This window comes from Callorhinchus milii, unplaced genomic scaffold (assembly GCF_018977255.1).
Source record: "Callorhinchus milii isolate IMCB2004 unplaced genomic scaffold, IMCB_Cmil_1.0 Scaffold15, whole genome shotgun sequence".
In the NCBI taxonomy this organism is placed as follows: domain Eukaryota; kingdom Metazoa; phylum Chordata; class Chondrichthyes; order Chimaeriformes; family Callorhinchidae; genus Callorhinchus; species Callorhinchus milii.
In genome coordinates, this window is record NW_024704756.1 from 16,606,799 (window position 1) to 16,629,349 (window position 22,551).

At 43.2% G+C, this 22,551-nt stretch overlaps 1 protein-coding gene across 2 annotated transcripts; it reads left to right on the forward strand.

The window, feature by feature from the left end:
- The first annotated feature begins 590 nt into the window (after positions 1 to 590).
- On the forward strand, positions 591 to 17,479 carry LOC103179040 (forkhead box protein O1). Of its 2 annotated transcripts, none has more exons than XM_007894102.2 (3): positions 591 to 2,152; positions 14,741 to 16,022; positions 16,498 to 17,479. In XM_007894102.2, the coding sequence occupies exons 1-2, from the start codon at positions 1,652 to 1,654 to the stop codon at positions 15,995 to 15,997; spliced, it is 1,758 nt and encodes a 585-aa protein (XP_007892293.1). In that variant the 5' UTR covers positions 591 to 1,651; the 3' UTR covers positions 15,998 to 16,022; positions 16,498 to 17,479. The 2 variants fall into 2 exon arrangements, with proteins under 2 accessions (XP_007892293.1, XP_007892294.1); XM_007894103.2 differs by having other exon boundaries at positions 14,741 to 16,018.
- The last annotated feature ends 5,072 nt before the right edge of the window (positions 17,480 to 22,551 follow it).

A 22,551-nucleotide genomic window follows, 5' to 3' on the forward strand; every position in this document is an offset into this window, starting at 1 on the left:
CGACGGTGTTTACTACGCGATGAAAACACGTCAAAGAGGAGCGAAGAGCGGAGGAAAGAAGCGAAAGGCGCCCGAAGCGGCCCCGGGATCGCGGTGCGGCGGAGGCGGAGGAGGAGGAGGCGGCGGCGGCGGCGGAGCGAGCGAGAGGCCGGACGGCACGGCAGCGCGGCGCGGCGCGGCGAGGAGGGGGCGGGCGTCGCTGGGCCCAGGCCGCACCGAGCTCGAGTGAAAGCTGAGGCGGGCGGCGCGAGGCGGACTCGTGGCGCGCGCTCCGCACCGCTCTCCCCTCTCCTCTCTCTCTCTCTCCCCCCCCCCGTCTTGGTGATCGCGGTCAAGATGGCAGCCTGGGCCGAGGAGGCGCCCGGCAGCTGCCCGCCGCCGCGGGAACCCGGGGAGGGGACTCCGGCTCGCGAGTAAACCCGCGGGAAAAGAGCGCGCGCGCGCGCGGGGCCTTCGAGCCCCGAATGGCTCCGGATTTACAGGTGTTTGTGAGGCACTGGGACTCGTGTTGACTTACAGCGACAGCGGAGAGACAACAAACTTTTTTTTTTCCTCTCTCCTCTCCCCCCTCCCCCTCCCATCCCATTTCTCTTCCCTCCCTCAGCAGTAGTGACTGACTGACTGACTGACTGACAGCCACGCGTTCACATCCCGACACAACCCAATCGCCCGCTGTTAGGGTTTTATTTTTTTTTGTTGTGGGGGGGGGGAGAGATTCGCAATCGATTCTCTTTTTTTTTTTACTTTTGCTCTTGAAGCAAATCAGGACCTGCATTGAATCCGGATTTAAACCGAATTGCGAAATCGTTGACTCTCTTCACCTCCAAACTCCTCCTCCTCCTCCTCCTCATCATCATCCACCCACCCCCCCACCTCTTTGAATAAAAGAAACGTTTTGGATATCAGGCAGAACTTTTTAAGTGTTTGCAGACTGCTTTCGGGAGCCCTTTTCAGATCGGGGAGGGGAGCGGAGCGGGTGTGGAAGAGACTGCTTTGTGGACAAAGAAGACCTACTGCTGCCAGTCACGTTAACGGATAAGGGGGGGGGGGAAGTTACTGCCTTTTCCAGTTTGCCATTCAAGCAAGAGTGCTCTCCCTGTATCGTCTCTCTCGCCGAAGATCACTTTCCAGAAGTTACTACTTCAGATTAATTCATCGGGACACAATTTTGTTTTGCAATTTTTTTTAAAAAAAAAAGAGAGAGAAAATTCCGGTCGACGGCAGTGCACCTGGTGGATTTCATCGAGGTTTTATAGTGTGGTCTGGTTTTTGTTTTGTTTTTTAAAAAAAAATACACGAAAGAATACGTATTTGAGGAATCTACACCGTGACTAAATCGTGATTGCACTTTGAAATACAGGACTGATTAAGTGAAAAGGTGCCCAAACTTATTACAGCCAATTAAAATATACTCAAAATAGTTCACGTGGATTCTGTTTTTTAAGTCCGAAATTCAAATAAGCTGCAGACGAATACTGAGGTTGCAAATATTGAGTTGTTGCACAATATACCATCATATTTGGCATCTCCAGGTCTGTGTTTTTAATCTTCCTTGATGCAAACACTGGGACGCCATCTGGAATAAGTTAAAGGACGGAAATAACTGTCGAATATGTTGTGGAAATTTAGCAGTTTGGGATGATGAAAATCGATGCTTAAAACATTTTCTAGCAGTTCAATTTTAATAGAAAGTATACAGCTTTCTCTCTGTAGTCATTTTTATAAAGACATGGCTGAAGAAGAGCCAAAAGTCGAGATAGACCCAGACTTTGAGCCGAAGAGTCGCCCCAGATCTTGTACTTGGCCTTTGCCAAGGCCGGATTTGACAGTTGTCAAACCGGAGGAGTCGGCCTCGGGAACACCGACGGAAGAAGAAAAAACTGACAATGCAGATCCAAACGCTGTGAAATCGGAGAGCGAAGCTGGTCCCAATGCCGACATCTGTTCCCAAACTGGTGCGGCGGGAGCTCAGAGGAAAGGTACCTCCAGGAGAAATGCGTGGGGTCATCAGTCGTATGCAGACCTAATCACCAAAGCAATCGAGAGCTCTCCTGACAAGAGACTGACTCTGTCACAGATCTACGAGTGGATGGTCAAATCTGTGCCCTACTTCAGAGACAAAGGAGACAGCAACAGTTCAGCTGGATGGAAGGTAAGCGTTTTGAGGTGGTGATCCTTATAAGAAGCCCCAGTCCTTGCCAAACTCCACTGTCTTTCTGTCACAGAACGGATCAACTTCAAGATCCTCACTCTAGTGTTTAAATCACTTCATTCCTTGGCATCCCCTATCTCTCTAACCTCTCTCCCCACAGCAGTACCCGCTGCCCCCGCTTTGCTGGGTCCGGCCTCCTCCGCGTCCCCTGAATCCTCCGCTCCACTGTCGGTGGCCGTGCCTTCAGCCACTACACCCCAAAACTTTGGAATGCCCTCCCTCAACTCTTTCGCCTCACCCCCCTCCTTCCCCATCTTCAGGTCACGCCTGAAGACCTTTTTTGGCTTTGGCACCTATGGTCACCTTCCCCCTCCCCCTGGCTTGGCCTTGGGCTTCACCATTGTTAAGTGCTCGGAGACGCCGCCCAGCGTGGAGGGCGCTATGTAAGTGCAAGTTGTTGTTTTTGTGCTAATCCTTGCATTTAATACAGTGCCTTTCAAACTGAGCATGGCATTGATGTGAAATAATTATAAATTTAAGCAAATGCAGCAACAAATGTGCACCAGCAACGTCCAACAAACTGCAATGAGGGGAATGACCAAATTGGGGTGGGATTTTAACCTCTGCCTTAATAGGCAGAGTGATCTGAACAGGCAACTGATGCAATAGTCCACTATGTTACTGTTGAGGAGGGTATGCAGAGGTGGCCGCTGGAATGCTCAGCACATCCAAATAGGAGGCGGGAAAAATAATTTGAGGAACAGTAACCCAGGAAACTGGAGAGTGATTCTGGTTGAGTGCCATTGGCTGAGATGTGGCATTACCAGGTAGTTTTTAATTTAATGGAACGCTCTGTACAGCTGCACTCAGTGTGTATGACTGAGCTACCTGGAGAGCAGCAGTTGCTGCCGTAAACTGTAAAAACAATTTCTGAGATTAGATTGTGGGTTTAATTCTAATCCGTTTCTATTGTTAGGTGGTGTGGTGTTTGTGTTGATAGCAATCTTCAGTAGCCTGAAATTATCTTTCAAATTCATTCAAATTTTCTGTAGAATTAGATGTATCTTGTTTGAACAAAGATAAAGGATTATGTCAGGCTGTAGCATCACCACATAACAAGCAGCTCATCAGAACACCTCATATCAACTGATAGGTGAACAAATTTAAACCCACACCTTGGCATCAGCCTGGTTCAGTTGGTAGCAATCTCACCTCTTGAACTTTAAAGTCTTGTCTGACTCTCCAATGCAATATTGTGGTGTTCTGCATTCTTGGAGGTGCTGTGCTTTGGATGAGCTGTTAAAACCAGTTGGACATGAAACATCTGTGGCACTACCTGAAAGAGAAAGGAATTTTTCCCCGTGTCCTCCAAATAAAACTTCATAGATTTTTGTGGGAGATTGTTGTGTGCAAATTGGCTGCTGCATTTGTCCGCAAAATGCACATTCTCTACACCTTACAGTAAACATGTAAAGCAGTTTGATATATCTTCCTGATGTAAATGACACAAATCACACATAATGATATTTTTTCTTTCTCAATAGCCTTTGCTTGGTTTTGAGGTTTCAGCTCATGTTCCATGACTGAAACAGGTTTATTGTAATAAAGTCACTTGAGCAATTTTATCCTTCAATCTCTCCTCCTCACCTTCTTAGTCTCCTTAAGGCGTTTTGATTAATTTATAGTAGGATTTGGGTGCAGTTCCATAGGTGCTCGTCTCCCTCCAGTACTTTACCCATATGGCCATTGTTTGTATGTGCTGGCAGGTCATTCGACAGCGGGGAGTGAACCTGAAACCTTGGCTCCAAAATACAATTTCCTTCCAGCCTGTTCAGGCTTGCAAGTTTAAGGATTGACCTGATTACATTGTTGAAATGAAAAAATCAATCTTTTTGATGTGCTTTGAGCACTTAAGGTGCTCTGGCTACTTAATGAAAACTTTGTGACCCAAGGCTTTGGATGCTGACAATGGGTAGAAATGTATTTTTTTTACACACTTTGAAGCATTGTTTTGTTTATACATAGAATTCCTTGCTGAAAGCACAGGCAGGTTCTGTTCTGAGACCTCTGGTAATACTGCTGTATAGCTGGCTACTAGGCACGCTACCTTTGTTCCTTCCGATGGGGATGTGCTCCTTCTCTCCTTAAATTTTCACCCCGCCACATCTCAAGAGTGGTGATACAGGGTGTGATGAGTGGCTGACTTTTATCTTTTGCTTGTTTTAAACGTTCCTACCATACTGTGCTGTGCCTATCTCCCTTTACAGCATTGAGCCTGTGGTGTGTTACCTGGTCATAATCTTCCTAAGAAATTGGGTTGCACTGCAGGTGGTTTGGAATCACCCATTCCCCACACACTTACAGGGTAAAACCTAGTGAAATTGAAGGACTAGTTTTCTTCCCCACTTCCCCTGTCCTTTCGTAAAGCCAGTGATTGAAGTGCATTTGGCAGTAGCTATCTTACTGAAGCAGCCATTTGAGCCATAGTGTGACTTCGCCTGGTGAGTTGACCACAGGGGTGGGGGGGAAATATCTTACAGCTGTACACCGTCTGGTTCTTACTTGAAAACCGCATGTTGTGGATCATGTCTGAGTGGAAACCATTGTAAGAAGTTCATTGCAGCACTCCACTGCTCTCCTGAGGATGGCTAATGCCACACAGAGCAGAGCCTCAATGGAGAGCATCAGAAAATATTAAATATCAACATTTCATGTGTTGTTCGTATAATCTTTAAGAAAAAAAAACTAGCCTGTTGCTTAACAAATAATCCTTGATCTTAATATAATGTTCACCTTTTCAAAGTGCTTCCCAGGGAATTGCTGTCAAGTGTAGTGACTGTTCATTTGTAAGGAAACAAGACAAACATTTCGCACAGCATGGTTTCCACAAATAGATGTGACGTGAACAAGCAATTTATCTGGAGGTTTGTTGGTCAGATCACTGGGAGAAACAACCTTATTGTTAACCAGATATTGGAGTTAATAATGATTCTACATCTGATAAAAGGAGTATATTATTACGTAATGTATGTTTAACATTTTTTTAAATATATTTTAATTTAATATATGCTTATCTTCAACCACCATTATGGGTGTGGCTGAGAATGCAGGCTCCAATTTAACCGAGCCTTTGGTTTTATGCACGTCCATATGGTTGATTCACGGTTTAGAAGGTAAACAAACTTAAGTATACTTCTCATTGTGCAAGAGAAACCACGGGAAACAGCACTGTAAAATGTGGGTAGAAACAGGAGGGAGTGAATTGCAATCCATACAGTAAAAATGTTTCCTCTTCAGTGTCATAATGAAAAAACACTAATCATGTCGCACATGCTAATCCAGGAATCTCACTTGTAAGATGTGCAAGGAAGGGATTCACATTGGCACTGAGCAGGCATTACAACTTCTGAGAACATAATCTTACAATAATGCTTGCATTTGATATGGTGGCTATAATGGCAAAAGGTAGCAAAGCGCTTCACAGGGAATTCTGTGTAGTGACCGTGTATAAACAAACACAGCAATCAATTTGCATGCCAAAAGGTCGCACGAACAATGGAGCACAGAGCAGGGAATGACCAATTTATTTGAAAGATTGTTGGACCAGATACTGGGAGAATCTTTTCTCTTTTTCAATAGTGTCACAAGATCTTTAATGTCTGTCTGAACAGGCAAACATTGTTTGTAACAAAAAGCATTTTAATGCAAAGTAATTTAGGAGTGATCATATTGGCTGAGGTGATGGCTCCTTTATAGTAGCTTCAGGTTGCAATATTTTATTTCACATGGGGGATGGTGGAGAGAATGACACAGCCAAGCAGTATAGTCAAGCTGCCAATAGTTTGTACAGTTGGCTGGTCTGCCCAGTTCACAGCTTGTCAACAGCCATTTGTTTGCTGTCTGTCAGTGAGTAATGTACAGAATCACCTGTTTACTAGAGTTGAAATAGATTGATTTGTAGTAGACGTCTAATAAGCATAACATAACAATGCAAGTATGCGCAAAGTGATAGCCAGAGGTTAAAGAGAGTATAGTGCAAGTATAGCAAGAGGAAGGAAGGGAACCATGGGCCAGAGATTGTCCTCAGAGACTCAAATCTCCATCTGGACAGGGAGAGAGATTGAACGTGCTTTGATGCCAATGAATTTGCTGCCTGGTCATAGAAATGCCTATGTTCTCATTCATGCTGTCCAAGTCATGAACTTAATGCAGGAAACTTAGGATTGTTACAAGACTATAGAGACTGGAAAGCCTAACTTTGGCAAGTACATATTGTAAACTTGAGAATTTAACTTTATTGTTGCTGTCTGTTAAGTGAACCCTGGCTGTTGTTGTGCTGGAACACTGAACCCAACCCAGATCACTAATTTAAATTATATTCATGAAACTGACTTTATTGCTTTAATGTTAACAATATCATCTCTGCAGGCACAGACAAAGTGGAGTCCTCAGTGGTTAGAGCACTGGCTTTGCAAGCGAGAAACCTGGGTTTGATTCCCAGCAGGGTGAAACCTTGAGCAAGTTTCCTTACTCCACATGCCTGATAATAATCACTCCCAAGAAAAACAATAATAAATTGGTCCTCCATTCCTCTGGCTCCGGTCTGCTTCACATCCCCCGCCCCAACCGCCCTACCATCGGTGCCCAGGCCTTCAGCCTCTCAGCCCCGAGGTTCTGGAACTCTATCCCCCAGTGCCTTCACCGCTTCCTCCCTTTCCTCCTTCAAGGCCGGTCTCAAGACCTTTCTCTTTGACCGTGCCTTCAGCTCCCCTCTCGACTCTCTACTCCCTCCTCGCTCCCTCCCTCCCTTCCCTCCCCTCACCCTGACCATTTCCCCCGTGCTTGGGTCCTGACCCAAGTGTACAGCGCCTTGGGCGTCCTCCCGACGTGAAAGGCGCTCTATAAATGAAATCTTATTGTTGTTGTTGTTGAGTGACCACATTTTGTTTGTTTGGGAGGAATTATTATTCCTGGAAAGTGATTTGCCAGTCCACCAACAACTGGGTTCCTACTTACTGCTAGGTAAACAGGAGCATGTGGAGTAAGGCAACTGGTCTAAGGTTTTGCCCCACCCAGGATTCGAACTTGGGTTCTCTCGCTTGCAAGACGAGTGAGCTAACCAATACACTACGGGACTCCATGTGCCTAAATGTGCCCTGATTTACCTAATTAACAAATGAAAATAATTTATTATCCAATTCACCAATTCTTTCCATTGCTTAATTACATAATTAAAGGCACCTGCATTCCCTCTGTGCACATGTGTTTATTCATGGCACATAACAGAACTTATAAGTAAAGTCAAATTTGTACATTAAACTGTCCCGCTCAGTCCTTGATATTCTTTTTTTCTGGCGTGCATTACAGTTAATAGTTAACGCAGCACTCTTACCAGTGAGCCACTTCATAATCTGAGAATGCTTTAGTCAGTTTATGAAGGCACAAATGCCTTGAGGCACAAACCGGGTAGGTTCTGTTTTCCACAGTGGAATGCCAGTCAGTGCAATTGACGCTTGATACTGCAGGTAAAACCTACCTCACAATAGGAGATTCACAAGGCTGCAATTATCTCTAATATTTTACCTAAAAGGATTACAATATTTTTAAAAAAGCTAATTGTTGCCTTAAAGACTAGTATTCCCTAGTTGAGACTTATTAGTAGCAGAGCATTGATTGTAAACGATTCCCTTGTGTGCTATTATTAACTAACAATGACAACAGGAGAAAAAAAACATTTTATCTTGGGAACATTTATGCCCTTGCACTCCCAATGTTTGCAGATAGTTTTCAGCGCAACCTGGAATTAAAATCATAATCCTTGTGCTTGGGGTGTGTACTTAGCACATGGTTTGAGGTTGTACATGGTTTGAGGTTTCTATAAACTCAAGATTAAAAATGAGCAATTGACAAGTCTTTGAGCCTCAGACCATTTATTTATTCATTCAATAGCTTGTCTTGACCAAAGTCAGAAAATGCTGATCAGTTTTACCTGCCAGCTCTCAACAGTTCTTTTCCTCCATTAAAATTAGGCATAGAATATTTACAGACTTTTTATAGTGCTGATATTGTTCAATTCTGCACATGTTATGTTTTTTCTAGAATAAAATATAATTTAAGATGGTAGGGTTGTGTTGCATGAGTATTGGTACCAGAAAAAGATTACCTGGATGTAGGGCACATGGCTGAGCACAACAGCCTTGTGCTTTTGTACGGCTTGGGCTCTATTCTTCTTGGAAGGTTCTGGATTTGTGCCCCTCTTTGGTGGAAAAGAGAAGGAAGTTTCTCCTGTGTCCTGGGCAACAATTCTCCAGATAAATGGGACTCTGCTGGGTGCAATTGCCTACAAAAAGAGTCACTCTACTGTGACAAAAATGTAAGTTCTGTTTTAGATGTTAATGGAGTTTGTTATCATTTCCTGCATCAGGAAAATGCATTGGAATATTGGAAAGTATAGTAACTGGCATGAGGTGAGAAGACTGTGGAACCCACCAAATAACTGAGATATAAAATTCACTGCATGCTGAGAGCTAAACTATATCCTACCACTCATACTACACTATTTCCAGGTTCTTCCCCCCCCACCCCATTATCCTCCTCTTCCTCCATTATCCTCCCCTCTTGAAGGCAGTACTCAATAACTTCCATTTATACAGTGCCTTTCACAGAAAAACATGAGTAGCAAAAATGCTGGGACTTGAATTCGAGCCACTGAGTACAGATCCAGTAAACAGGCTTGCAGCTGTTACACTTAGTTATGTAACTGGCACAAGTGTTCTCAATGGAAATTATAGGAGTTAATAGACTTCAGAAAGGATATGTGTTTACCATGAAGGAGTTTGAGCAGTCTGCATGCTAATTCTGATGGTATTTGTCACAGTGTTGGTATGCTACAGAACCAGCAATGCAGTCCTGTCTCAGTCAGTTGATGAAGGAATAATAATAATAATCCTTGCATTTGATATAGCGCTTTTCACATCAGGAGGACGTCCCAAAGCGCTTCACAGAACACACTGTAAAGTGAATTGACTGTATATTTGTGGGCGAACGCGGCAGCCAATTGCGCACAGCAATGTCCCACAAACCGTCGTGGATTGAAAATGACCAATTTATTATTGTTTTTGGTTTTGGATTATTAGGCGTGTGGAATGAGAGTACTTTGGATTGTACAGATTTATGGTGGATTATTCTGAATTGTAATGAGATTAAAACTCTAGGAAATCTCTAAGTTCAAAAATACATTGATCCCTTTAATGCCCCATCATTTTTTTAAAAAAAAGTACATTTGAAATTTGTGATAAGTAACGAGAAAATGGATTTGCTGCACTTCTCACATCGCCAGGAGAGGATGTAATCTGTAATGTCTGCTCTGAACACTATCAGCCCCTGCTTGGCCTTTTGTTTGACTGTTTACTATGATGAATTGAAATAGATTCAAAGGAATCCTGCACATGAGTAGGATTGAAAAAAATAGCCAGTGGGTTAACCTGTGCCTCAGTTGCCTTCAGGATAGTTTATATAAAAAAAATAGGCCCCAAGTTAATGCTTTGCTTATGCTTCAGTTTATGTTGCCAAAAAGCCACTGCTCTCCCCCCAACACTAATGTAAACATTGTTACTGGAGGCAGAGTCGGACACGTTTTCTGACAGCCAATGGGTTGACTGGCTCATACCCACGTCAAGAAAAGGCCAGCATTTGGTGGTCATGTCAACACTCTCACACTCAATCTCACACTCAACTCGCGGCATTCAGACCCTGAGCACAATACAGGACTGTTATTGTAACCCATCTGCAACAAATATAGACCAGGAGTCACTGGGTTATATTCTGAGAGTTTTATTTTGCTTCTAAATCTCTGTCCCAACAGAATACTATTTCAATCCCAGTGTTGTCAGACTGCTGGCTGTATTTTTCGAATGGCGGTGGGGGGGAAAATACAGGTCAAAGGAAGACTGGAGCAGTGGCAATAGTAGGGTGGTGTAGCATATCCCACTCCCAATCAGTTTGCCGTTCACGATTGTGATTAGATGTGGTGAGCAGCTCCATCCCAGTTTGGCATCCTTGCACAGAAAGGGTCTTGTGGTTATATGGATTTACAAGGGAGCTGTTACAGAGACAATGTTCCATTGTTAGTCTGAACAGCGAGGACTCGGGAACCAGGCACATCTGTATGATGCAACTACTGCTGCCTCTCGAACATGGGGGGTGCGGGGGGAGGGGGGTGGGCTGCGATGTGTGGAAAGTCTACCCTTGAATGTCTCTTGAGACTTTCACTAATCTTTAGTTTGAGGGGAAAAAGTTGAATGCATCAATATAGTAAATAAAGACAGCTGTGCTGGTTTCATCGGGCTTCCAACTGATTTCTTGTTTTTCTGTTCAAGTCTAAAATGTTGGCAATTGTCCAACTATTGCAAGTTATTGTCTGTTGGAAGGAAGCTGTGTGCACATGTTTTTCTTTATCTCCCTCAAAAAAAGTACAGGGTGAGATTTTAAAGCCGTTTTTCTGCCTACTTCTAAGGCGCTAAATTGCCTATTTTACTCCCAAGAGGGCCTCTTTTGTGTCTGTTGAATTGAAGAATAAGTTTGACAGAAAGTGTATATTCTAAAATGTATTTTATCTTGGCTTTTTAAAAGAACTTGGGTGAATTCTGTTTAAGGTGAGTGATGATGTTTAAGAGGAATGGAATGTGATTGCTCTTTGTGTTCAGTGACCATGTCAAATGCTTCTCGTCAGGCGAGTTCAGTTTCTAAAAAACAACCTTATGTCACTGGCTAGAACTCCGCTGCTTGTGTGTGGCTTCACTGCTCAGTCAGCAAAATAATAATAATAATAATAATAAGGTTTCCATGTCCCTATCATAAGAGTTGTGGCTGAAACCTCTATTGCAAGAGTAGTGGCTGAAAGCTCAGGCACCAACGGTGGGATCTAGAGAGTGAGAATGAGAGAAGTAGACCAGAGTTGGGTTGCAAGAGTGGAGAGTATGGGCAGAAGAGGAGCCAGTCTGATTTATTACAGCTCATTGTTTTTCAGATGTGCTTTGCATGATGTCAAAGGAAAAAGCAAATGGGAGCCTTTGTTTGCATGTTTCTCCAACAACATGCAAAGAACATCTGAACTATGTACAGAAATTGTTGGGACAGTTTCTTCTTGGTTTTGTGGCCTCTGAGATTGGTAACGCTCTGAAGTATAGGATGTGTGCACATACTGTACTATATTTAGCCACTTCACCTATTTCCTTTCATTACCTCAGTAACTCAGAGAAACCTGAATCTCCTGCCCTTCTCATCCTCCTGCTTACTAACCACAAAAAACAGACTCATCACTCAAACCAGATACCCAAACACCTGAATCAATGCAATCAGCATTCTGGTGGGCAGGTTGGAAACTCGCTGTGGTTATGAGTCTTTCTATTCTGAGTGAACATTTCTGTAGTTTCGGTCACGAGAGCCCAACCCACATGCAAAGCTGAGACTGAATTAGCAACTGGCCTGCGGCACCTGGACCAGGACTGCTGGGAGAGACTTGAGAACAAATCAGCTAAGTAATTGCCAACGTGCTGCTCCCTTTATACTAGTGTTAGTATCTGAAGCTGTGCAATCTCTAATATCAATGCTGATTACATGGGGATTAGGCAGTCATGTTGTTAGTGTAACAAACTGATGTGCAAACGTGTTTCCCTTCCAAACCATTGTATTGGGGGGATGTATCTCAGCTCTTGTCATTTGTTTCTCTTGCCCTTGTACTTCTCTGTCTTTTCACGGGGATGTCAATGAAGGGAGATGGTACGTGGGAAGTTTTGGAAATTCATCTTGTGTGAACCCCTATTTAGGTTTCCTTAATGATTGTTTAGCTTTTAAGTGAACAGATTTCACATCTGTCTAATGATGTGCTAAATTGTTCCAGTAGTACTTTCCTCCTTCCCTCTCTCTCATCTTCAGTGTGATGTTGAAATGCTGCTGTTTCATGACATGATAATGCAGTATTTTGAACTATCTTCATAGAGGAGTTTGCCAAGTTACACTGTATGATTGATAGCTCAGGCAGCCATGGTTATAGAATGGATTTTATGAGTTCCTTCAGTTTTTGGCTTCAGGTGTCGGTCGTATACTTGGATCAATTCCATATCTCTCGGGCAGCAGCATAGCACAATAGCAACCCATGTTTATTACTGTAGCACAATCAATTAAAGTGCCAATTCATGCCATAAATCAAATTGACTACATCATAAAATCAACAGTGCTCTTTGTTCCAATTCATATGCCATTTCTGTAATCTTGGAATGGGAGCATGCCACCACAACATTGAAATTAATATTCTCAGGCGGCCTTGCTATTCAGCCTTGGAGGCCTCAGAAATACAAGGCAGTATTTGCACAGTTCTGCTTCATGTGGCGAACCCAAACTACAAGGAGGCTCAGCCTCTTGATTGAATTGGGACGTCCTCCTGACGTGAAAGGCGCTTTATAAATGGAATCTTGTTGTTGTTGTTGTTGTTGAATTGTAAGGAAGCAATTCAGAGAAAGATGTCTATATAGGAATGTTCAGGACTGCAAAAATATCCCATTACGAGTCTACCTTTTGCCTATAAAATACACAGTCACTCCACTTCACACTATATCCTTGAGACATCTTAACGATGTGATAAGGTGCTATGTCAAATGTAAGGATTATTATTATTATTTAGCTTGCTCTGCCTACTCCTCCCCTCTTTCAGTGATTGAGCTTTCAGTCACTATGCTCTCACTCTCTGGCACTTTCTTCCAAAATCCTTCCGAATCCCACCTCCCCCACTCCCCCCCCCCCCCCCCCCAATAAACATAATAATCTTTGCATTTAATATAGCAACTTCCACATTCGAGGGTGTCTCAAAGCACTTTATTCCAAAGAGCAGTGACTATTTTATAGGCAAACACAGCTGCCAATTTGCACACAACATCCCAAAAGCAGCCATGAACCGAATGACCAATTTTAACTGGGGGATTGTTGGCCAGGACTCTGGGAAAGCCTACTACTTTGACTGTGTTTTAGGTCACCTTCTATTTCCTTGTTCCCACCAGTGATCCTTACTATCCACGTGAAGTGCTTTGAAATGTTTTTGTTGAGTGCAAGTTATTGTGTTCTGGTGTAGGATTACTCCCCTTCCCCTCAGACCCCTGTAAGAGTGCGTAAATTTCAGAACTTTGTGATAAAGTAAAATGAAGGAGAATAAAGCAAGTCGAGTGTCACCACGTAGTTCTCTCACAAGGCGAGATTGGAAGATTAGAAATGGAAAGATGATCTGAAATAAAACTGACACACTGGAAATTCACAGCAGGCAGTCAGCATCTGGTAAAGACAAACACAGGTCAATGTCTCATGCCTGACCATTTTCAGACCATCAGTGGGAAAAGTAGCTGAGTCTCAGCAGTACAGATGTTGCTCCCCCCGCCCCATTGCTCCAGTCAGTGAGTTGCTTCTCCATGCACAGACACCTTGCATTAATTTATTGTAACTGAGTCATGCTGCTGTAACCACCAGGCATGACCACAGACGTCTGGGTGTCTCGTTTGAACTGGTTGGGACCTGCCCAGACTGGTTTGAACACGGTGTTGTCAGCACAGCACGGAGTGGAGTATCGTGGAGGAAAGGCTGGAGTTGAGGAAGTGCATGTTTTACCCCTCCATGTGGAGCCCTTTGTTTTACCAGTGACTCCAAAACAGAATCCAATGCCAATAGCAACTGTGAAACATTCATTGCAGGATAATTCTGGTTCTAGCTGCACGGTCTAAGTTTAGCTTGAGCTAGAATCTGCTGTTAGCTGTTCAGATTTTAGTGGAATCAGTGCTCCATTGTGTGCAGCTGAGGTTCTCTTCTGCACTTTTGGTAGATGTACGGAATGCACCATTAACTGTACAAACTCTGTTGGTGCCATCTATCAGTAGAAGACCATACTGCAAGATCTGCCTTCAATGGTAGGATAGTACTGTATATGTTCACTTATAATGATAGCACCACAGAAATATAGAAATTTACAGCACAGCAGGAGAGTATTGTGCCTCTGTTGACTGTCTGAAAGAGATATCTGTTTAGTCCCATTCTCCTGTCGTTCCCGCATACCCTTCCTATTTCCCTTTTTCAAATATTTTCCTAATTCAATCTCCCAACTAAAATTGGTCGCTCACTCCATGGCTGCTTTGGGACACTGCTGGGAACAATTGGCTGCCGCGTTTCGTCCACAAAATATGCTGTCAATTCGCTTTACAGTATATTCTGTGAAGTGCTTTGAGACATCTGAATGGAATGATAAGGCTTTATATCAAATACAAGAATTATTATTATTGAAATTTAATATGGATTAGTTTGCTTTTATTCAGTCTGATTGTAGGGAATTCCATCACACCAAAGGCTCCAGTATTGCAAAATAGTTGTCGTGTTTATCTGCAAATAGTCACTACACTTGATAGCAATTACCTATGAAGGACTTTTAGACATTTTGATGTTTTGGTATTACATCAAATACAAGGATTAGTTCTATTTTAATGCAGGCGAGCATTTGTTCAGTTTACAAATGTGTCCAAAGTTTTTTTTTTTGCCTTACCTTTTCCTGTGCAGAATTCCATCCGACACAACCTCTCCCTACACAGCAAATTCATCCGGGTCCACAATGAAGCGACCGGGAAGAGCTCTTGGTGGATGCTCAACCCTGAAGGTGGGAAAAGTGGGAAGTCTCCCAGGAGGAGAGCAGCATCGATGGATAACAACAGCAAACTGATAAAGAGCAAGGGGAGAGCTGCGAGGAAGAAGGCTGCACTTCAGGCAGCCCAGGAGGGCAGCGCCGACAGTCCTGGATCCCAGATATCCAAATGGCCTGGAAGCCCTTCCTCTCGGAATAATGAGGATTCAGATGCCTGGACCAGTTTTAGGCCAAGAACAAGCTCGAATGCCAGTACCTTAAGTACTGGGCGTCTGTCTCCGATATTGCCAGAGCAGGGTGACTTGGAAGATGAAGATCTTTGCTCTTCACTCATCTACCCCAGCTCCTCAAGCAAATTGCCACCTACCCTAGTGGAAGAACTTGAACTTATTGATAGCTTGAACCTCATGTCCCCGTCATCCTCGGTGCCATCTCAGCAGTCACTGTCCACTGGCTTGATGCAACAGGATTCCACATATGTCTTCAGGCAACAGAGTACAGCCTCAGGCTCACAGAGCTCCTCGTACGGAAGCTCCTTCTTCGATTCGTCTGACCTGCCGCCTGTGCAAAGCCATTTCAGTGGCCCCGCAACGCTTGAAGCTCTCCTGACCTCTGACTCCCCCACTCACAGCGACGTGATGATGAGCCAGATTGACCCCGTCATGCCACAGACAGGTGGGCGGCTCAACAGCGAGAGCCTATTGCTGCTGGGGGAGTCCACCTTCAGTCCTCCGTCTGAGCAATCCAAGCTGAACCAAGACGCTCACCAGGGGAAGTCTCCAGGTCCATCGGCAGTGTCCGTTAACACCAACACTTTACCTCACACCCTGGGTATGCTGGGACCTCAGCCCAATGCCAACCAAATGCCTATGTTGAAGGCACAGCTGCAGACACCGCTGAGCCAGTCCCTGCCGCTTGGCCTGCAGTCCAGCCAGAGCTCCAACAGCAGCAGCAGCATCTCCTCAGGAGGCCTGAATGTCAACGTTGAGAACTTTCCTCGAGATTTGGACTTAGATATGTTCATGGAGAGCCTGGACTGCGACATGGACTATATAATAGACCATGACCTCATGGATGATGAGGGGCTGGATTTCAACTTTGATCCTGTCACCACCAGCCCGCCCTACTCCAAAACAACCACACAGTCGTCCACTCACAGCTGGGTGCCGAGCTAACTCCAAACGGACTCTCTACCTGTAAGTAAGTGGATTGTATTTACAAACTGGTGCCGGGGTGAATATAAACAGGTAGGCTGCAGATCCACAGCAGCTCCTGAAAGAGAAAAACAGGTCAACGTCTCTGATGTGAGCCTTTGTTGGAACCTCTTTCAGATGCTGCCCCCACCCTCTGGAAATCCAGTCCCTTCGTCTCTCGCCCCTTCCTTGCTTCCTTCAAGGCACATCTCAAGATCCTCCTCTTCGACCGATCTCCTACCCCTCCCCTTGCTGCCCTCCACCCTCCCTGATCCCAATCCCTAGCTCCAGTTCAAATCCCTGACTGTCCAGCGCCTTGGGATGTCCTCCTGTCGTGAAAAGCGCTGTGTGAATGTCATTTGTTGTTGTTGTTGCAGTCTACTACAGTTTATTGCAGCTTACAGGACAGAAGAAAATAATTTAAACACAAATGGAAAAGCAATTCAATCACACTGATTTACTTTATTTTCCCTTACTTGCAGGTGGTTTCTTGTTTGCAAGTTGATTTAGGCACCACTCCCCCTCACACGCTGAATTTAACATCTTGCTGAAGAGGCGACACTGGAGCATGAGTATTTGTTCCATAATATTCTGCCTCGTGCATTGCACATGTCCGAGGGTGACTGTCCACTGTGCTCCCTCTGATATCCAGTGTACATAGTCACATAGTCCTTCAGTGAGGATTCACATTTTCCACGTGCCAACACTGCCCTGACTTCTTTTACACTCTCAGGGGAACTGGACTAAAGTGATGAGGATTATATATATATATTATTTTTTGCTCACGGCTCTCATCTGGCGATCTGTCATTTTGTAAATACTAAGCTATGTTAGCGCCCTGTACAGCGTGCTGACATTTCAACAGGTGTGATGTTTCTTTCAAGGTTTTTTTAAGGACATAAAATGAAGATTTTTTTTTTAATCCACTTTCAGTAATATGTAGCAAACAATGCTCTCTCTCGCTTGGATTTATGTCACAAACACTACACTGAAGAAGGATCATTCACAGCTAACTACTAAGAGTTCAACTACATCATGCAAAGCCACGAGGTTGTGGGAGCGGAGCCCTATTAGACAGGCTACAGATTAAGGGAAGTAAATGCAAAGCATTTGTGAAAAGTTGGCTCCATACCTTGCTTTTAAATGGAAAGCAATTGGGGCGGGGGGATAAAGTGTGAGCGGATATCCAATGAGACTTTTCTACTAGTTTATTTGCCAACAACAACGGGTCCGGCCTGGACATTCAGTTACATAGTGACTGGACAGGTCTGCCCACCAAATCCGTGGAAATAACACAGCCCCAGCCTGTAAAGCAATATAACAACAACAACTTTCATTTACATAGCGCCCTTCATGAGGGGTAGCGTCCTGGAGCACTTGATAATCTTGAATATAGGTGCATAATCGCAAGGAAGAAGAATGCCCAATTGATATTGCCTTCTCTCTCTTCCCCCCCAGCCCCCCCCCCCCCCCCAATTAATGGCTTCCTCAAGCCGAACTGTCATTACACTTTCTTTGTGTAAGTGGCTGGTATTGGCAACTGCAAAACAGGAAATGAAGCACATTGGACTGAAACCGTCATACACACACAACAGCTTCTATAATTAGCTGAACTGTGACGTCCCAGTCAACATCTACGGCAATGGATACCTGGGTGTGGTATTGCCAGATTTGTAGGAGTGAAAGTCAAGTTGTTTGTACAGCTGGCATCCGGACATCATATAGCTGACAGCAATCTTTGGCTTTGGGTTTTTTTTAAAGAGGGAGGGCTTTGTTTCCCAGCGCTTTGGGACGTCCCCCCGACGTGAAAGGCATTAAACAAATGTAATTTTGTTGTTGTTGTTTGTGGGTTGATGCTTAGTTCTCAGTGCAGTAGTGTGGGACCATTTGATGCGCAATGCCACTGACATCAAAAGGGTTAACAGCAGCAACCCACAGTAAGTTTTTATCATGAAGCCATCCTTCAATCGTTGGTAACATAAGAGCTGTATTTAGTAGAGGGCACATTCCCAGCTTCTTAAACATTGACTTGAACTTAGTGAGATTTCATTAATTGTTGTACTGAAATACTGAATCACACCTATTTTTTAATTCATGCAAAATCAACATAATGAAGTAAGGGGAGCAAACTACACTAAGCTGCAATGAAATTGCAAGTGTACCATGTAGTGAAGATTTAAAAAAAAGCTTCCCCATGTTAAAGACACTGTCTGATACACTACACCACACAGACCAGAAAGTGTCTTGGGGACTACAATTGACTGCATGCAGTGACTGGGCTGTGAAGAGTGAACATCAGTCAGGAATTGTCTCGTAACCTACATTTCCACCTAGCTTGCAAGTCCCATTTCGCCCAGAAATGTAGGAAATTCTTCAGTTCATTCATAATTTGAGAGCTGGTTCTTTTTAAGCACTTCAGAAAGTAAGCTTCCAAATTAAAACTGAATTGAATTTTCCACAATTTTATTTTAGAAATCTTAAAACGAAATTGTCCCATTGGCTGAGACAGGATGAAATTGTCAGGCCTCAAATCATGGCTACTGATGGTTATTAGGCACGTGATGAATTCCTTCCCCGATGCTCTGATAAATTAAAAACATTCCCCAGGACACCCCCCCCCCCCCGGACTGGAATCCAGCAGAATGGTTGGGAGGGAAAATATAGGACTGAAAACAAAAAGGGAAATACAGATTGACAGTGATGATCTACAGTAGGCAAATCATGCCCCAATCATGTCCATTCTCATCCAGACTCTGTTGTAACCTTTACATAGAATCACATGAAGCGTTACCATATGGAAACAGACCATTCAGCCTCGCTGGTCAGTGCAGCTGTTTCTACTTCACTTGAGACTCCATTCCTCTTTCATTCTCCTCTATTCCCTTCTTCCTTGAGTATGCAATCTGTTTTGTTAGATTCCAGCAGGAGAGAGTAGAAAATGTTCAAGATTTTCATTGAAAGCAAAACTTTTCTAACCTTGGAAAGTCTATTTTCTTCTTGTTCTGCTCCAGCTGCCAACTGAAATACATTGAGGATTGATTTATGAGTTTTTAAAAAAATATATAACTTTCCTCTCAGCCCGTTTCCCCTTCCAACATCGAAGCGAAAGAGTTTCCTGCCTCATGATGGAGGAAATCCGATGATAGTCTTAAAAATAACCGATTTCCTTCCCCCCAATGACAAATAATTGTAGTAGAGGTCAAGGCAACACGGTGAGAGCAATGTTCAAACTCCCACCTTTAATGACTTTAATAGCCTTTTTTTGGCTCTGGCACAGTCTATGTTTGCTCCATGAAATTCTACAACACTGTTGGAGGCCACTTGACTGACCCATTGTATCAGTTGCTGTTTGCTCCTTCAGTGATGCTGTCTACCCCAATTCCCAACTCTTTCTCTTCATTCTTTCTCTGCGTGCATCTCCCTTTGAAATGCCCCCAATCACTTTGATGCTTTGTGTTGATGGGGGATTTTTGTTTTGGTCAGCTGGGTGTCTGACACATGAGGAAACCCATCACCGTGTTTAAGAGTACCGAAACCACCAAACTGAGAAGTCCATGCAACCCACCTACACATGAAACTTCCAGAGATAGATTGATTGGGGACTGGGTTCAGTGCTGTTCCACACGTGCTATTTCAGGCTGCCTCGAACCCTAAGGTAGTTACTAATTCTTTTTGGGGGTTTTATCATGAAACATTTACACTGGGGCAAATTGGGAGCATGTATTACATTACCACACAAACACTACACACAATAATCACTGGGAACAATTATAACATTAACATAAACCTGCCTTTACCTCTCAGGGTGACACAAAACACATGCTTATGATGAAGCGCACGATGCAAGTGTGTTTATTATTTTTGATTTAGTAATCATGACTATATACAGAAGGGGCCGTATGCACAAGTTTTTATTTGTTTACAGAGATCAGCATAAGTAATTTTCAGATTTCAATTTTTTGTTATAGAAAAAAAATCCAAAAGATTTACAGTGCTAGATGCGTGTTTCTCAAAATTTTAAGTGGATTAGGTTCAGATTTTAAATGTAAATAAAATTGTGCTGCACCAAATAGTTAATAGCTTTTTTTTTAGACTTTCAGTGTGTGTACTTCAAGCATAAATCAGTTTGAATAGTGAACCAAACTTTTTTTTCTAATAAGAAAATATTGTCCTGTAGCCATCTGCAGTAGATGTAGCCATAATTTGTTTTGCATTTTTCAAATGCGTGATAAGAGAGAAACACAAATTTACTTTGTGTTTTGTATCTTTGTATATATACATAATCCAGGTTGACACTCCAGCTCAGTACAGGGGGACACGACTTCTTTGGTCGGGACGTTAAACTGAGGTTCCGTCTGCCTGTACAGGTGGACGATAAAGATCCCATGACACCATTGGAAAAAGGGAGTTTCCCACCCTTGCCAACGATCCCCCAGATAAAATAGGTCATTCACTGTGTGTGGTGAAAATAGCTGCCACAGACAGTCACTACACTTGACAGTAATTATCTGTGAAGCGCTTTGAGGCGTTTCAACATAATGAAAATGCAAACTCTTGCAACCTATAGTACATTTCCCTTGTACTGTAGCTTGTAAATCTACTCTAGGGATTTGAGTTGCATCAGGCGGGTGATAATATGTTGGGCCAACACATGCAAAATGGACAGACAGCAAAGTCCAACGACGACAGGAGTTGGGATTCAAATTGAACTAGGAGGAGGAATAGAAATACATGTTAACATGGGGTGGGAAGGGAGGAACTACATGGAACACAGGTAAAATCCTACCATGGTGCTATCTTGAAACGCTAAGAGCCTCTCTCAACCTATTTAAAAGGAGATACTTAAGAGTTGGTGCAGAACTAGAGTTATAGTTTTCATCTGACGGCTGCACCTTGCACCTCTCTTGTGTTGCCCATGTATGTTTTATGCTGTACCGAAAATAAGGCAAGAGGGATCTTTTAGAAAGATTCTGCTGTGCTGGGGGCAGGAGGTGTAGGGGAACCCTTTTCGTGGAGATGGCTCTCTCACAACTAATCAGCAACTAAATGTGGGTCAGTGGGGCAGAAGTTCCCCCGGATTCTAGACCTTTACTTTGTTTACTTTACATTTTAAGGAGCATATGTGGGCAATTGTTAAATTCAGTCTTAATTTTGAAGCTGTTTTTCTTTTATTATTTCTCCCTTGCACAGGGGCCTGACCCGATTGTGAAACGCTCCGAGTACTCTATCTTACGCGAAGGGCACAAGTTGTTGTTGTTCAGTACAGAACACCGGCTTCAAAATTAAGGCTAAATTTCAATAATAGTTCAAAATTCACTTGCTCTGAAATGCTAAAAGTCTAAAGTCCTTTCTCCCCCAGGTTTGGATTTTCCCAGCTGGAGAAGGGAATGCACAGCCTTAGATGGTGAGGAAATAGAAAGTGGAAGGTGTTATTCTGAGGTTAAACGTATAAAAACACAGCCTGCAACTAGTTAAGGGTACATTTTATAACATGTTAACGTGAAGTGTTTTAAATTTCTACAATAGAGTGCATTTTTATAATATAATGTTTTAATATAGCTCTTGTTGAATGAACAGCCGGGGTTGGTTTAGGCCAACTTAATACACCAGTTGGGTTTGACAAATGGCAAGTGCAGAGATCAGTCTATGAAATCTTCGATGCGTAATTAAACCTATTAAAAATTATGCATATTTCAGGATTATGCGGTACCTGAATTCAGACGGACGTTCAATGTTGTTATGTTTTGGTACAATAAAGTATTCTAGTTGTGTAAGAATGATGTGTTCCGATGGTGTGTATAATACCTGTTGTCTTGCATGCTGTACTTTTCCTGTTTCAATGGAGGAACATTGATTTATTGATTGATTCATTTTTAATGGACTGTATCCAGGGCTTAGACTCAGCTCCACTTGGAGCCTTGTGTCAGACCAATTTTAGCACATCTTCCGCCCTAAAGTTTAATTTCCGCAATCAAGTGCACAACTTTTTATATGCAGCAGCTATTCGGATCATACTTTAAACCAAGGTCCCATTTATGCCTGTTGAGGCAGACCCTCAAGATCTACTGGCACTATTTAAATGGAGATGGGAATTTCTCTCTCCTAGTGTGCCGACCGACAATCATCTAGAGAAAATTGGTCACTCACTTCATGGCTGTTTGTGGGACATTGCTCTGCAAATTGGCTGCTGTATTAGCCTACAAAATATACCGTCACAACACTTTACAGTAAATCCTGTGAAGTGCTTTGAGACCGTCTCCTGACGGGAAAGGCGCTGTATTAAATGTAAGGATTATTATTATTTCCTATGGTTTTTGAAATTTCCCCCTGGCTGGAGTGTATGTGTGTGGGGAGAGGGGGAGGATTTCCTTTTAAATGTGTTTAATATTAAAAAAAATCCCTACAATGTTTATGCAAAATAGCAGCATGAGAATGTACGTTTTATAAAACGTTTTGAATAAATCACCATTAAAAAAGAAACGGTGCCGTGGTTTAACATATCGATTGGCTGTTGTAACAAGTCTAGCAAACATTTC

What these genes read in the sequence shown, in the direction of transcription:
- LOC103179040 (XM_007894102.2), top strand. Translation starts at nt 1,652, where the DNA reads ATGCTTAAAACATTTTCTAGCAGTTCAATTTTAATAGAAAGTATACAG. An exon ending in ACAGTTCAGCTGGATGGAAG is followed by an intron (nt 2,153 to 14,740) that starts GTAAGCGTTTTG and finishes TTTCCTGTGCAG; the next exon opens with AATTCCATCCGACACAACCT.